At 41.9% G+C, this 15,206-nt stretch overlaps 1 protein-coding gene across 2 annotated transcripts in view; it reads left to right on the plus strand.

Moving 5' to 3' along the window:
- The window catches only part of POU2F1 (POU class 2 homeobox 1), a gene marked incomplete at its 5' end in the record, with an annotated part of 274,885 nt that overhangs the window by 210,792 nt on the left and 48,887 nt on the right, over positions 1-15,206 (plus strand). For both annotated transcript variants that reach the window (XM_082247012.1, XM_082247013.1), the window contains one exon: positions 10,397-10,516. In XM_082247012.1, the coding sequence (XP_082103138.1) occupies positions 10,397-10,516 (120 nt within the window). The remainder of the gene's footprint in view (positions 1-10,396; positions 10,517-15,206) is intronic.

The following is a 15,206-nucleotide window of genomic DNA, read 5'->3' on the forward strand; positions in this document are numbered from 1 at the left end:
GCTAAGGGTAAAAGGTTTTTTTTTTTTACCTTAATCGTTGCAGAATAAGCGCACGTAGCTACAAAGCGGATCAGTAGGATGGCATTTGGAGTGAACTTTCCAAACCTTGTGGTGTCCTTTCTTCTGTCTTTCTCTGCTTCCTGCAACACCATGCACATGCAGACTTCCCAGGACAGGTTTAAATTGGTTGCAAACCTCAGACATGAAATATGAACAAGGCGTATCACTCTATAGTGTGGTATTGACTCAATCCAAAGCACTATGTGCCATTTCTGCCTACTGCTTCTTAACTCTATCTGCATGAGTCGCTTCTGACAAGTTTTCCTGACGCCAGGAGATAAAAAGATGACAGGGGAGGGAGCTCCAGCACACCGCCTGTGATTGACAGCCTCCACTAATTCCCTGTGAGCTTTTTGAAGACAGGGGGTCCCTTCTGTCTACTCAGCTCTCCTTACTGAGCTCTTCAGAGGGTAACTTCAGTTTCCTATCCCGTTTTCTGAAATCTCAGACAAGATGTATTAATTCAGCACTTTGAACGGCTGTAGAGTAGAGAGGGCTGCAGATAAACAGGTACAATGTGTGTAGGAGGATTTGTTTTATCTCTGTATTTCACCTGAGGCCAGTCACTTCACTTGGGTATATGTAAGGGGTTTACAACCACTTTAACTCATCATTGGCCATAAGAATCTTGTACCTGGTAGCAAGGAAGGGAGGTCCAACATCAAAAGAAGTTGTATTCCAGGATCAGCAGACTATTAAGAGAAGGGAGAGGGGGGATTGTTGTTGTTCTTATTATACAGGATTTATATAGCACCAACAGTTTACACAGTGCTTTACAACTTGAGGGTAGTAAATACACTTTAATACAGTAAGAATCGGAGGGCCCTGCTCGTTAGAGCTTACAATCGAAGAGGAATGGTGAAGCACAGAAACTTCTGCCTGAAAAACGAAGCTACTCCACTCCCCAGCTCAAGGTTTTGACTGGAGTGTACCTTTAAATTCAGTGCCTACTTGTCTCCCATGACAGGCTTAATGTGTGTTTATAAGATCGTTTTGCATTTTGTATGCATTTCGCTTGTCTGTCTCAGTTCGAGTGCTTGCACAGATTATACGGTATGTGCAATCATTGTACAGAGCACTGATATCGCTGAACATGTATAGCATATGAAGTTCTAATCATTCATGTAATGACAGATAAATGGGGAGTTTGCAGGCAGAGAGCTCCCAGGAGGGGTGTTCATTCATGAGGGTTAATGCTTTTCTCTTGGCCGGCAAATCCATTTTATCACATATTTTGATGCATATTCTTTGTGGTGGCTGAAACGTCTCTATTAGGCGGAATTACACGCTAGTTAAGCGGCTCCCCATCTCAAGATGAGACTGTTGTTATCCCAGCCTCCGAGCCATACTGTATAATAAAACATGACTGTCCTGGGTGTAACTCACTCCGAAAGCACTGCCGATCCCAGCATGTCCCCCGCTAGTTAGTATGCGGGACCAGAAGACTACACCAGACTGCACTGCGATTTATGGAACGCTTACATCTGAAGTGTCCGTCTGACGAAATGTGCTTGTAAGTGCAAAAAACTGCTTTCTTTTTGGGAATTAGCAGTTGCAGTTTATAGTGATTCCTCCCACTGCCAAGTACGTGTGTAGAAATGTTAAGCTTCAAGGTGTCCCCACTTCTACTCCTCAACAGGGCATAGTTGAATAAATTAATTTGGGCTAAAAAGCCTGTACCGCTCCTAAGGGTCCTTTCACACGAGCGGTGTGCCTGGTGGACTACATTTTGCTCAGTGGGATTTGATCCACCGATCCCCGCTGAGCAGGCGGATGACATGTCCGTCTCTGCATAGTTTGCAGAGACAGACCTGTCGGATCCCCGCTCTCCTCTATGGGAGGTTGGATGAAAACGGACCGCATGTCTGTTTTTAACCGATCCGATGCTCCAGACGAATGGAAAATAGGGTTTCCATCCATCTGTATTTCACGGATCGGATAGCAGCGGGTGTCAGCAGATAAGAATGAAAATAAGAGGAACCTATGCGCTTGACCATATACCAGATGTTATACAGTGGGTACGGAAAGTATTCAGACCCCCTTAAATTTTTCACTCTTTGTTATATTGCAGCCATTTGCTAAAATCATTTAAGTTCATTCTTCTTCCTCATGAATGTACACATAGCACCCCATACTGACAGAAAAACACAGAATTGTTGACATTGTTGCAGATTTATTAAAAAAGAAAAACTGAAATATCACATGGTCCTAAGTATTCAGACCCTTTGCTGTGACACTCATATATTTAACTCAGGTGCTTTCCATTTCTTCTGATCATCCTTGAGATGGTTCTACACCTTCATTTGAGTCCAGCTGTGTTTGATTATACTGATTGGACTTGATTAGGAAAGCCACACACCTGTCTGTATAAGACCTTCCAGATCACAATGCATGTCAGAGCAAGTGAGAATCATGAGGTCAAAGGAACTGCCTGAAGAGCTCAGAGACAGAATTGTGGCAAGGCACAGATCTGGCCAAGGTTACAAAAAGATTTCTGCTGCACTTAAGGTTCCTAAGAGCACAGTGGCCTCCATAATCCTCAAATGGAAGACGTTTGGGACGACCAGAACCCTTCCTAGAGCTGGCCGTCCGGCCAAACTGAGCTATCGGGGGGAGAAGAGCCTTGGTGAGAGAGGTAAAGAAGAACCCAAAGAACACTGTGGCTGAGCTCCAGAGATGCAGTCAGGAGATGGGAGAAAGTTGTAGAAAGTCAACCATCACTGCAGCCCTCCACCAGTCGGGGCTTTATGGCAGAGTGGCCCGACGGAAGCCTCTCCTCAGTGTAAGACACATGAAAGCCCGCATGGAGTTTGCTAAAAAACACCTGAAGGACTCCAAGATGGTGATAAATAAGATTCTCTGGTCTGATGAGACCAAATAGAACTTTTTGGCCTTAATTCTAAGCGGTATGTGTGGAGAAAACCAGGCACTGCTCATCACCTGTCCAATACAGTCTCAACAGTGAAGCATGGTGGTGGCAGCATCATGCTGTGGGGGTGTTTTTCAGCTGCAGGGACAGGACGACTGGTTGCAATCGAGGGAAAGATGAATGCGGCCAAGTACAGGGATATCCTGGACAAAAACCTTCTCCAGAGTGCTCTGGACCTCAGACTGGGCCGAAGGTTTACCTTCCAACAAGACAATGACCCTAAGCACACAGCTAAAATAACGAAGGAGTGGCTTCACAACAACTCCGTGACTGTTCTTGAATGGCCCAGCCAGAGCCCTGACTTAAACCCAATTGAGCAATCTCTGGAGAGACCTAAAAATGGCTGTCCACCAACGTTTACCATCCAACCTGACAGAACTGGAGAGGATCTGCAAGGAGGAATGGCAGAGGATCCCCAAATCCAGGTGTGAAAGACTTGTTGCATCTTTCCCAAAAAGACTCCTGGCTGTATTAGATCAAAAGGGGGCTTCTACTAAATACTGAGCAAAGGGTCTGAATACTTAGGACCATGTGATATTTCAGTTTTTCTTTTTTAACAAATCTGCAACAATGTCAACAATTCTGTGTTTTTCTGTCAGTATGGGGTGCTATGTGTACATTCATGAAGAAGAAGAATGAACTTAAATGATTTTAGCAAATGGCTGCAATATAACAAAGAGTGAAAAATTTAAGGGGGTCTGAATACTTTCCGTACCCACTGTAGATAAAAATGAGTGGTGGCTATAGAGTATAAAATAGGGAATAAAAGGAATTAGCAGCCAATTCTGTATAGTGTAACCACATACATAGAGGCAAAGGCAATAAGATCGGCGCTCAATTGATCCCCAATAAGACTTGATAAGAGAACACACTTAGAATAAAATATACACATCAATAATAAATAACAAAAATAGTGACATCAAAATAATAGTGATGTGATAAAGTGCTAAAGGTGCATAAAAATGCATAAATAAGTGAGAGCAGACTCCAATAAATAGCAGCAGAAAGGTTAGCCAATAATAACGAACAAATGTCACTGTAAAGAAAAAAGTGACAGTGAGTTAGGCTCCATTCACATGTCAGCGTATGGATCGCGGCACGATTCCGCCCGCGATCCGGAGATTATTGAAAATCGCGGAACGCCTGTGCGTTGCCCGTGATTTGCAATAGCCCCCCAAACGCTGAGCGATGTTGCCGCGATTTCCGCCTGCCGAATCGCGGTAACATCGCGCAAAAAAAATCGCGGGGTGCATTACGCCCAAAAAAGTACAAGAGCTTCTTTGGAGCGTATTGCGTCCCGCAATTTTTTTTGCGCGATGTTACCGCGATTCGGCAGGTGGAAATCGCTGAAACATCGCTCGGCGATTCTGCCCGCGATCCAAACGCTGACATGTGAATGCAGCCTTAAAAGTGCCAAGTGATGGTAGACTAAACAAAGTCACCAATAAGATATGATCCGAAGTGCTAATATCAAGAGTAAATCAATGCACAGTGAAGAAAAACAATATATAACTGTGTAATATAAATTGTGACTGAATAAAATGATATAATAAAACCCAAATACTTCAAGGGAGTATGAGGGTATAAGCACATAAAATGAATAACGTAAGAGCAAAAAGTTAATATATGATTCATAAGTTCATGAAATGGAAATTCCAAAAAAGTGCTGATGTGAAAAATTTGCCGAAAGTGCGGGAAACTGACCAATCACAAAGTGCGGGAAACTGCTATTCAGGTGATGGTGAGCAGATATCCTAAATGAGTGAAATGGCCGCTCACCTCCAAAACCCTCTTTAAGAGCGTCTGTACCAAAAGGTAACAGGGTCTCCAATAGGGTGGTGAACGGTCCTGTAGTGGTAGGCTGTAATGATCCTTATGGGTAACCAGCATCAGACATCAAAGGAACAGGATATCCTATGTGGGTTTCAGGCTCAAACACCAAATAAAGGGAAGGACCTCATAGTGTAGTGTAACTCAAGCAATTTATTTAGTAAAAGCATACGGTGATCAACTCACATTTTCTTCATGGTAAAACAGCATGTAAACAGTAGCGTGGCAAGCGGTATGGCGCTTCAATGCAGCGACTTCCAGTCTCGGCCGTGGACCGGAAATGACGTCAGATGGCTTCTCCCGACGCGTTGCGTCACAGCGCAGCGTGACTTTATCCGCTGACATCCGCCACTCCATAGGGTTGCATGGAGCATCTGATCAGTTTCCGCCTGGTCGGAAAGCCCGTGTGAAAGGGGCCTAAGCCAACAGTTTACATAGATGGTTTAAAATGATAGTTCACCTTTTACAAAAAAAAAACCTGCCTATGCAGGTAAGGGATGTTTTTAGATTAAAACAAACTTTGCAGCTCTGACTAAAGATGAATAATACCCTTTCTACTGGTCATTTACATACCTACCGAAGCCTGACTGGAATATTCCCAGGACATTGCTCAGTGAGGCCTAGTCATCACTGCTCACCTCTACCACTACAGGAGTGAGCTCCTTCTCCAATTCAAAGCCCCTCACATACTCTTTCTCACCCCTGATGAAGTAACTCTGAGCTCAGCATTTAAGGCCCCACTCCTGTGATGGTGAAGGTGAGCAGTGATGACTAGGCCTCACTTAGCAACATCCTGGCAGTATTCCAGTCAGGCTTCATAAGGTATGGAAATGGCCTACACCTATAGCAAGGGCTTTATTCAACTTTAGTCAGAGTGGCACAGTTTGCTTTTATCCATGGGTGCCCCTTATCTGCATAGGTAGTTTTGTGGTGAAGGCAAACTAACCCTTTAAAGTCCAACTGACATCACAGAAATGGAAAATATCAAAATAGGGAAGAGACTGCGATAAAAATCAAAGATACCAAACCATTAAGCAGCAACTCGTCTGTGAGACATAACACAGTCCCAAATGATGTACCAAATATGGATATGGATTAATATTTAATAAATGAATGCGGTCGGGCAGAGGGGATTACAGAATTACAGAAGGAAGCCCTGTGCGGCTCTGTGCAGCAGCTCAAAGCCAGTTTTCCCCCCTCCTGCCAGCTTTCAGCTGCTGCAGAGAGAGACACAGACACAGGACATCGTTCCTGTAATTACCTCTCAGACGCCGATCCCCCTCCCTGTTCTGCCTGTTTCTGATCCCCCCTCTCCCTGTGTGCCCCTCTTTCACTGTGCCACCCCCCTCCTACAACACTGCAGGTTTTCCGGTCCTGTAAAAAAACCTGTCCTGTAAAAAAAATAACCCATTGTAAAAAAAAAAAAAAATTAAACATTGTAATAAATCATTTTAAAAAGTTGTAAAATAAAATAATTGTAAAAGATTTTTAACATAAAAAAAAATGTTTTTTAAATGTTAAAAATTGATAATTCACACAGGTTCTCTGTTACTGTATGTTTATGTCCACCAATAATGATTTTAATAATGATTTTAGTGTGTTTTTAGTGAAAATATTGTCTTGATATATTCGGGGGGGGGGGGGGTGGCTGTGCAGGGCCCTGTGCTTTCTAACCACAGCCCTGTGAGGAAGCATAACCCTGCCCCTTTCCAAGATGGTGGCTTCCACATGAAGACACAGACCCAAATTTCAGTGCCTTCTTAAATATGGCTGTAGACCCCGGCAGGATCTTTGCATCACTAGCAGAATGCTGAGGTGTGGAAAGTCAGTTTGCTCCTTGTAATCACATTGTAACACTCTATTAGTATTGAGTGGCCTTTCCTCATAGTAGATGGTTACTAATACCGCCGTCTGATACAGATGTATAATGCCACTGGGGCATGTCATAATAACAGTCTCAACCTACTTCATTCATTTAATGGAAGAGTGTTAATCTGTAAATGGAAATGTTATGTAATTATGATTTTTTTCCAGGGGTAAAATATTCCCTTTCTAGAAGTGTGGGCCATTTACAAACCTCCTGAAGCCTGTCTGATAAGCTGACAATTTTTTCATGGAGTTCTGCAGATACAGAGCAACACCCGTTATGTTAGAAATGCACTCCACTCCAAATTTTCTCCTGTGGAATGACACTACATGCCTTTTGTGGACTGAAATTGCAAGACTTGGTGTCAGCCCTGCCCAGTTGTCTTTTGTTAAATGAGAGAATCTGGCCCATGCTGATCATTTCCACAGCATAGGGACTAATTGTTCTGTAGTGCAAGATAAGAACTAGAAGCACAGGACACGGGACAGTCACACATTTCTTTTTCATCAATTGATGGACACAGGAACTTTGGGTTCTACTGTGTGCAATCCTCCTGTAGGTGGCAGTATTACCCAAATGTGAAAGACTTTCTGTATCCCTCAGTGGACCCCAATACAAGGATTATAAGGTGAATACGGAAATTATTTTTTTGCACTTATTAATCGGAGTGTAGAGAAAAGAATCACCCCCTTTAAAATAATCACGTGTTGCTTTTCAGCCTGAAATGAAGACAGACACAGTTTTTGTGTTATCCAGCTGTATTTAGTGCAACTAATAACAGCCAAGTTAAAGATGTAACACCAATATGTCAGAAAAAAATAAATAAAAACAGAATCACGGAGTTGGAAAAAGGATTACCCCTTGGTGTCAGTATTTTGTTGAACCACCTTTTGCTTTAATTGCAGCCTTTAGTCTGTTGGGATTTGTCTCTACTAACTTTGGACATCTAGATTTAGCAATATTTGCACATTCTTCTTTGCAGAACTACTCAAGTTCAGTTAAATTTGATGGGGACTGTTTGTGGACTGCAGTCTTCCTGTCATTCCACAGATTTTCAATGGGGTTTAAGTCTGGGCTCTGACTAGGCCATACAAGGACATTCACCTTTTTCTCCTTCAACCGCTGTGTGCTCATTGTTGCTGTGTGCTTTGGGTAATTTTCATGTTGGAAGGTAAACCTTCTTCCCATTGACCACTTTCTGGCAGGGGGCAGCAGGTTTTCCTCAAGAATTTGATGGTATTTTGCCCCATCCATTTTCCTTCTATCCTGACAAGTGCTCCAGTCCCTGCTGCAGAGCAACACCCCCATAATAGGATAATACCACCCTCCATACTTTTACTGTAGGCATGGCATTATTTGAATAGTGAGTTGTATTCGATTGCTGCCAGGATTTTTTTTGGCAAAGCTTAGTGGTGACTGCATGTGGCCTTTCTTGAGGAGTGGCTTTTTTCTTGCACCCCTCTTACTTGTTACTTGTTGTCACATGCACACAATGACCACTCTTTGTCAAAAATTCCTGCAACTGCTTCAGTGTTGCTGTAGGCCTCTTGGTAGCCTCTCTGACCAGTTTCTTCCTGGCTCTTTCATCCAGTTTGGAGTGACGTCCTGATCCAAGGAGGGTCTGTGTTCTACCAAATACCTTCCACTTCTTTATAATAGACTTCACTGTGCTTCTAGGCATTGATAAAGCCTTTCACATTTTTTTGTATCCATCTCCTGACTTGTGCCTGTCTACAACTTTATCCCAGAGATCTGTTGACAGTGCCTTGTCACCCATAGTTGATTGTTTGCTTCAGTTGCACTACCAGGGAGTGAAATGCTCCAGGAAAGCTCTTTTTATGCTGAGCTAATCAAAATGACCACAGCTGATCACAGTTGAAAGTCAAATGGCTTTTTGTAACATTGAGAATGTGATTAGCTACACCTGATTGGGTTTACAAGTCATTTTTAGGAGGGGGTGATCCTTTTTCCAACTCTGTGATTCTGTGTTTGAATTTTTTTTTCTGACATGTTGGTGTTATAACTTTCACTTGGATGTTATAAGTTTCACTGAGAATTACAGCTGGATAAAACAAAAACTGTGCCTGTCTTCATTTTAAAAGGGGGTGGGGGTGATTCTTTTCTATCCCCACTGTATAAAAAAACACGTTCATTGGATTATTTTACATACCAAAATTAAGCAGAAAACAGAAATTAATTCTTAGGATTTACATAAATTTTAACACCTTAACGCTGACATAGAGAAAATTTGTATCCTTCAGCTTCAAGGGGTCGTACTGGGGTGATATGCAGCTGCAGGCATCACCATGGTACCGTTTATTTAGAGCGGATAGACGGTTTACATACATATACATACAGTATCTCGCAAAAGTGAGTACACCCCTCACATCTTTGTAAATATTTTATTCTATCTTTTCATGTGACAACACTGAAGAAATGACACTTTGCTGCAATGTAAAGTAGTGAGTGTACAGCTTGTATAACAGTGTAAATTTGCTGTCCCCTTAAAATAACTCAACACACAGCCAATAATGTCTAAACCGCTGGCAACAGAAGTGAGTACACCCCTAAGTGAAAATGTCCAAATTGGGCCCAATTAGCAATTTTCCCTCCCCACTGTCATGTGACTCTTTAGTGTTACAAGGTCTCAGGTGTAAATGGGGAGCAGGTGTGTTAAATTTGGTGTTATCGCTCTCACTCTCTCATACTGGTCACTGGAAGTTCAACATGGCACCTCATGGCAAAGAATTCTCTGAGGATCTGAAAAAAAGAATTGTTGCTCTACATAAAGATGGCCTAAGCTATAAGAATATTGCAAAGACCCTGAAACTGAGCTGCAGCACATTGGCCAAGACCATATCTCTCTCTCTCTCTCTCTCTCTCTCTCTCTATATATATATATATATAGATAGATAGAGATATATATATATATATATATATATATATATATATATAGATAGATAGAGATATATATATATATATATATATATATATATAAAGAGAGAGAGAGATATCATTTTTGATGGTTCTACGGTCATTTTCTAACAAAAAATCCTGATTTTAACCTGTAAGTAGAGTGTCAGAAAAAGGCTTAGGCATGAAGGGGTTGGGATTGTGCGCTTCTGCAGGGAATACGGACTGTTGTAAATGGCTGTGTAAAGTATTTGGATGATATGTGAATGCTGAGAAACTTTTGTTGTCTTCATTATCCTTTACCTGAGCATGACCAGTGACGTACCCATTCCCATTACTTATTTCTGGCTGCTACAGGTGGCTGATAGGTAACTTTGCAGATGATGTCGGTGGCAGCTGACTATCAATGTGGCCGTAGAGAAGGACAGGCAATGTATAAAGTAGTCCAGAAGAGATGTGGAAAGATAATGTGCTAATAAACACGCACTGTACTTGCTGTCAACATGTTTCAGGTTCTTGAGATTAGGAGGGGAACAGGTTAAGGATAGCACTCTGGATGGGGGAGAGTAATTCTCTTTTACAGTCCAGTAATGAGGCTGGAGGAAGGGAGGGGTGACACAGGAAGCTGCAGAGTCTGAACAGCGTTGTCACCTTCTAGTGTGTTAATCATTAAATTGGCTGAATACAACAGTCATTCCTTTATTTACATTTAGCGGGTTGGATGAACATGCTTTTTGTGTGTTATTAAAAAGGCATTTAGTTTATTATGTAGTAATTGTAAGGATTCTCTGTTGTAGACTAAATTTAAAGAAGAACCTGGGGAGCCTCCGCAGCCAGTCCAGCCTTCCCAGCAGCCCTCACTACAGGCGGCCATACCCCAGACACAGCTCATGGTTGCCGGAGGACAGATCACTGGGGTAAGCACGCTGGAATGTACTGTCGGTCTTATTTGAAGTGAGCTCTGTTTGCGAACATTGTGCCACGCCTAAGTTTGAGTCACTCTGATTGGTTCCCTGTGCTTCTTGTAGTTAGGTTTACCTTCTGGAACAGAGCCTGAAATACTTTGCGTTGCTGTGAATTGTTTCTTCTTTTCAAAAGAGCAAAACGGTGTTCTGCCTTTGTCATCTCTTGATTGGTCGAAAGTACCCTATCCCTCAAAAAAAAAAAAAAAAAAAAACTCACATGGCAGGAATACCTTAAAAATGTATTTGTCATGAGAAGTCGTCAAAAGCCAACGCGTTTCAGTGGATCATCAGAGCTTAAATGCTGGCAAAGGTTCAAAGTAATACTGTACAACAGTAGGTACAGTGCAGAATGAAAAGCAGCAAGGGTTATACGTTTAATAAGTGCTTCCAGAATGATGATGATTCGGGTCACTTGGCTAAAAACTGATGAAGGGGGAGTTGTAAAGCCTTGAAATTCCTTGGTTTTTGACAGCCTGTCATGAAAAATAAACTTTTACTGGACTCTTTCAAGTTTTGTATTGCTCTCATCCTTTAACAGTGATTGTAAAGCTTTAATTTTTTTAGTTTTTTTAAATAAAATAATAAACATGTTCTACTTACCTGCTCTGTGCAATAGATCCTCCTCTTCTTTGTCTCCTGGCTCCTCCTCTTTGGCGAGTGCCCCCTTAAGAAAGCCACTTTCTGTGACGGGCACTCGTGCGGGCTCGTTCTTGATCGCCTTGGTCTATATCAATTGGCACAGACAGTGCGGCTCGGCCCCATCCCCCCGCACCTTCGTCAAAGAATTTGATTGACAGCAGTGGGAACCAATGGCTGCTGCTTTCAGCAAAGCCTCAAAATGAACATGTTAAAGCTTATATGAGATTTTGGTGATTGGGTTTACGCATACTTTATCAGCTTTTGCAATTACATCTATTTTTTTTATTTTTCTTTTTTTATTGTAGAGTTTAGTTGTTGCCTCTTATTTATATATATATATATATATTGTGTGTGTGTTTCTCTTTTTTCTTTTTTTTTAGAATCGTTTGAAGTTCAGTTTCCTTTCCCCCCCCCCCCTTTTTTTTTTTTTTTTTTTAAGGCAGAAAGTTCTTCCGTCCCCCCAGATTGTTGCTTGAAATAATTAATTCTCACAGACGTTTCTATCATCTGCTGAGCACACGGTGCCAAATGTGTGAAATGCGTTGGTTTACAATCTGCTGCTGCGGAAAGTAACATTTGTGAATGGAACCATTTGTCTCATCCCGAGAAATAGTAAAGGTTTAAAAAAGGTCTTTAAAAGATCTGTTGAAGCAGACGGACGGATTTGTTTGAGTAGTTGTGTTGGAAGTGTTTGGCACATTCTTCAGAGGATTTATAAGGCTTGAGTGGTCCTATAGAGCCACCGAATGTAAAATGGAGAAAGAGCCAATGGGTATTGCTCACAGCTTTGTATAAAGAAGTACCCAAGGTGAAAATTAGAGCTACTAGAGTCCCTTGATTTGATTTAAAGACAACCTGTCTGGATAGGAATCTGGGTGCTGCAATATTTCTTTGCAAGCTTTTAGAGGTTCCTTGAAGTCTCAGTTGACACCTCGTCAGTTACCTGACTTTACAGAGTGTCCCAACTTACTGTGTGTGCAAGTTCAGAGAAGGTATGGCCAAAGCCTTTTTTGGCCATACTTTTCATGTGGGTCCCAGGAGAGCATTATTTCTGTACTCCTTTGATCTAGATTCAACCAACAGAGAGCTAAAGCCCATCATGGGCCAGGGGCGCAACTACAGGGGTTGATGGAGTCGCAATTGCAACCTGGCCCTATGCTCCAGGGGGCCCATGTGTACACCTGAGTAGGAGGGACGGAGGCATATAGAGAAACTCCCCACCCCCCCCCCTGCAGGCGCTAAATACCTGCGGTAGGGAGAGGCAGGATTTCATGAAGGGGATTGGTTCCTCTTTATGCCGCTGCCCCTCCTATCCAACTTCTTTCTGCTGCCCCTGGGCTCCTGTGCTCTCCCCTGGCCTCCCCTCATCCCTCGCAGCTCTGGTGGGTTCCCTCCTACCCTCTCCCGCCAGCTGCTGCGGGCCATGTGTCAGAATTGGGAGCAGGGAAGGGGCTCAGTTGTGAGGTCAGGCAAGAAGGCCTGGCTCGCAATCTCCGCTCTAATTCATCCCAAAGGTTTTCGATCGGGTTGAGGTCAGGCCTCTGTGCAGGCCAGCCAAGTTCCTCCACACCAAACTCGCTCATCCATGTCTTTTGGACCTTGCTTTGTGCACTGGTGCGCAGTCACGTTGGAACAGGAAGGGACCATCGCCAAACTGTTCCCACAAAGTTGAGTGCATGAAATTTTCCAAAATGTCTTGGTATGCTGACGCCTTAAGAGTTCCCTTCACTGGAGCTAAGGGGCCAAGCCCAACCCCTGAAAAACAACCCCACACCATAATCCCCCTTCCACCAAATGATTTGGACCAGTGCACAAAGCAAGGTTCATAAAGAGATGGATGAGCGAAACTGGGGTGGAGGAACTTGACTGGCCTGCACAGAGTCTTGGACCTCAACCCGATAGAACACCGTTGGGTTGAATTAGAGCGGAGACTGTGAGCCAGTCCTTCAACATCAGTGCCTGACCTCACAAATGCGCTTCTGGAAGAATGGTCAAACGTTTCCATAGACACACTCCTAAACCTTGTGGACAGCCTTCCCAGAAGAGTTGAAGCTGTTATAGTTGCAAAGGGTGGGCCAACTCAATATTGAACCCTACGAACTAAAACTGGGATGCCATTAAAGTTCATGTGTGTGTAAAGGCAGGCGTCCCAATACTTTTGAAAATGTAGTATATTTGTGTACATTTTTCTGTTGTTGACCCATGCCCTCAAGGTGTAGACAAAGGCATGAGCCCAGCTCTGGTTCTGGAGAATCCCATGAAGGAAAGCTTTGTGATGCAGCAGGTAGTCAACACTGATACATCTGTTGTTTGTTTGGGGGAATCTCACCAGGGGTGTCCCTGTGAGATTCAAGATGGCAGCAGTACATTAGGTTGCCAGCATGGCTACTGTTAAGCTCACAAAACTGGCTTTCTGCCACAGTTAACAGATGACAGGTGCACTTTAAGACTGATTTAAGTGAGTGTAGCTGCTTAAGTCACGGTAAAAGCCCGAACAGAAGGTATATAATTTCAGCGCTGTTCCCCTTCCGTCTTATACAGTGTAAATCCCCAGCGCTGGCTGAAGGTAACAATCTTAAGGCTGGAGCATGCTATTTTCTTCACACTGACATTTTCCTATGTTATGAAAAATTATACATATTCCCCACACTCCTCAATGTCGCCCTCTCCTCTCAAGAACACACTGAAAAGGAGCTTGAATGATTCACGGAGCCTACTTCTTACACAACCTGCTGTTTTCTTATTTCTCAGCGAGAATAAAGACTGGGTGCGAAATCTGTTTGCATCTAAAGAGGTTATAATCCCTATACCGCTGCTTTACAGTCCTGCAATTCCATTTAGGAGGCTGTGCTTGTGATAGCGGAATACATTATCAAAGGCATAAAGGAGAACTCTAGAGCGAAGAGGGGAGACCATTTTGTAAAATAGAGAGCAGTTGTCAGGGATGCAAGCAGGGTATACAGGCCGTAACCATTTTATGATTAAAGACCCCCCAGTAAAATCCCCGATATGTCCTAATACCCCGTACCAGCAATCTGTTGAAAGATCCCAACCATCTGGGAATGGAATACAGACCAGACCCTTTAAAGCACATCATTTAACAATAAAGGACAGGCACCCTTGCTATATCCCCCAGGTACACAGCCCATGATTAAATAAATTAATGTACAAAAATGATTGGCATAACTCAAAAATGCATTTTATCGCCACTTCTTTTCCTACAGTATATACTGCCGTTAAAAAAAAAAAAAGAAGCAATGCAATTATTTAGAAGGCGTAGTGGTAGTTGAATAGTAATTTTTTTCATATTCAGAATTTTCAGAAAATTCAGGATGGACTTGACTGAAAACTGAAACGAATATGGACAGTTTTTTTAAAAAATATATATTTTATATGTATGTTATTTATTATATATATATATATATATATATATATAATATTTTTATATATATATATATAATATTTTTATATATATATATATAATATTTTTATATATATATATATATATATATATATATATATATATATATATATATATATATATATATATATATATATATATATATATATATATATATATATAATATATATAATTGTATTATATTTGATTTTTTTAATTACTATCATGAATTTAAATGAATAAATAAAATATGAATTTATTGTCGGCATTTATCGGCACCTATTCTGCCGATTGGCTGCTTTCACACTGAGCAGGTTTGAAATGCTTTTGTGTTAAGAAGAAAAAGGCATCCCTTTAAATTCTATGTCTGTCTTCACACTGGTTTGTTGCGCTTCCATTGTGGTGTTAAAACGTTTTTGGTGCATATTTAGTCATTTAAAAAACACTCCTCCCTGTTGAAATGCATTCAAAACGCATAAAAAAAAAATCACCCGTGTTGCATTTTTGATGCAGTTTTGAATCACACGACCTATTAAAAAAACATGCGATAAAACCGCTTTCGTCGCTTGGACATGACAAGCTGCAGTCCATTGTTTACGATGG

This window comes from Pelophylax lessonae (genome assembly GCF_965119305.1).
Source record: "Pelophylax lessonae genome assembly, chromosome: 2".
Classification (NCBI taxonomy): domain Eukaryota; kingdom Metazoa; phylum Chordata; class Amphibia; order Anura; family Ranidae; genus Pelophylax; species Pelophylax lessonae.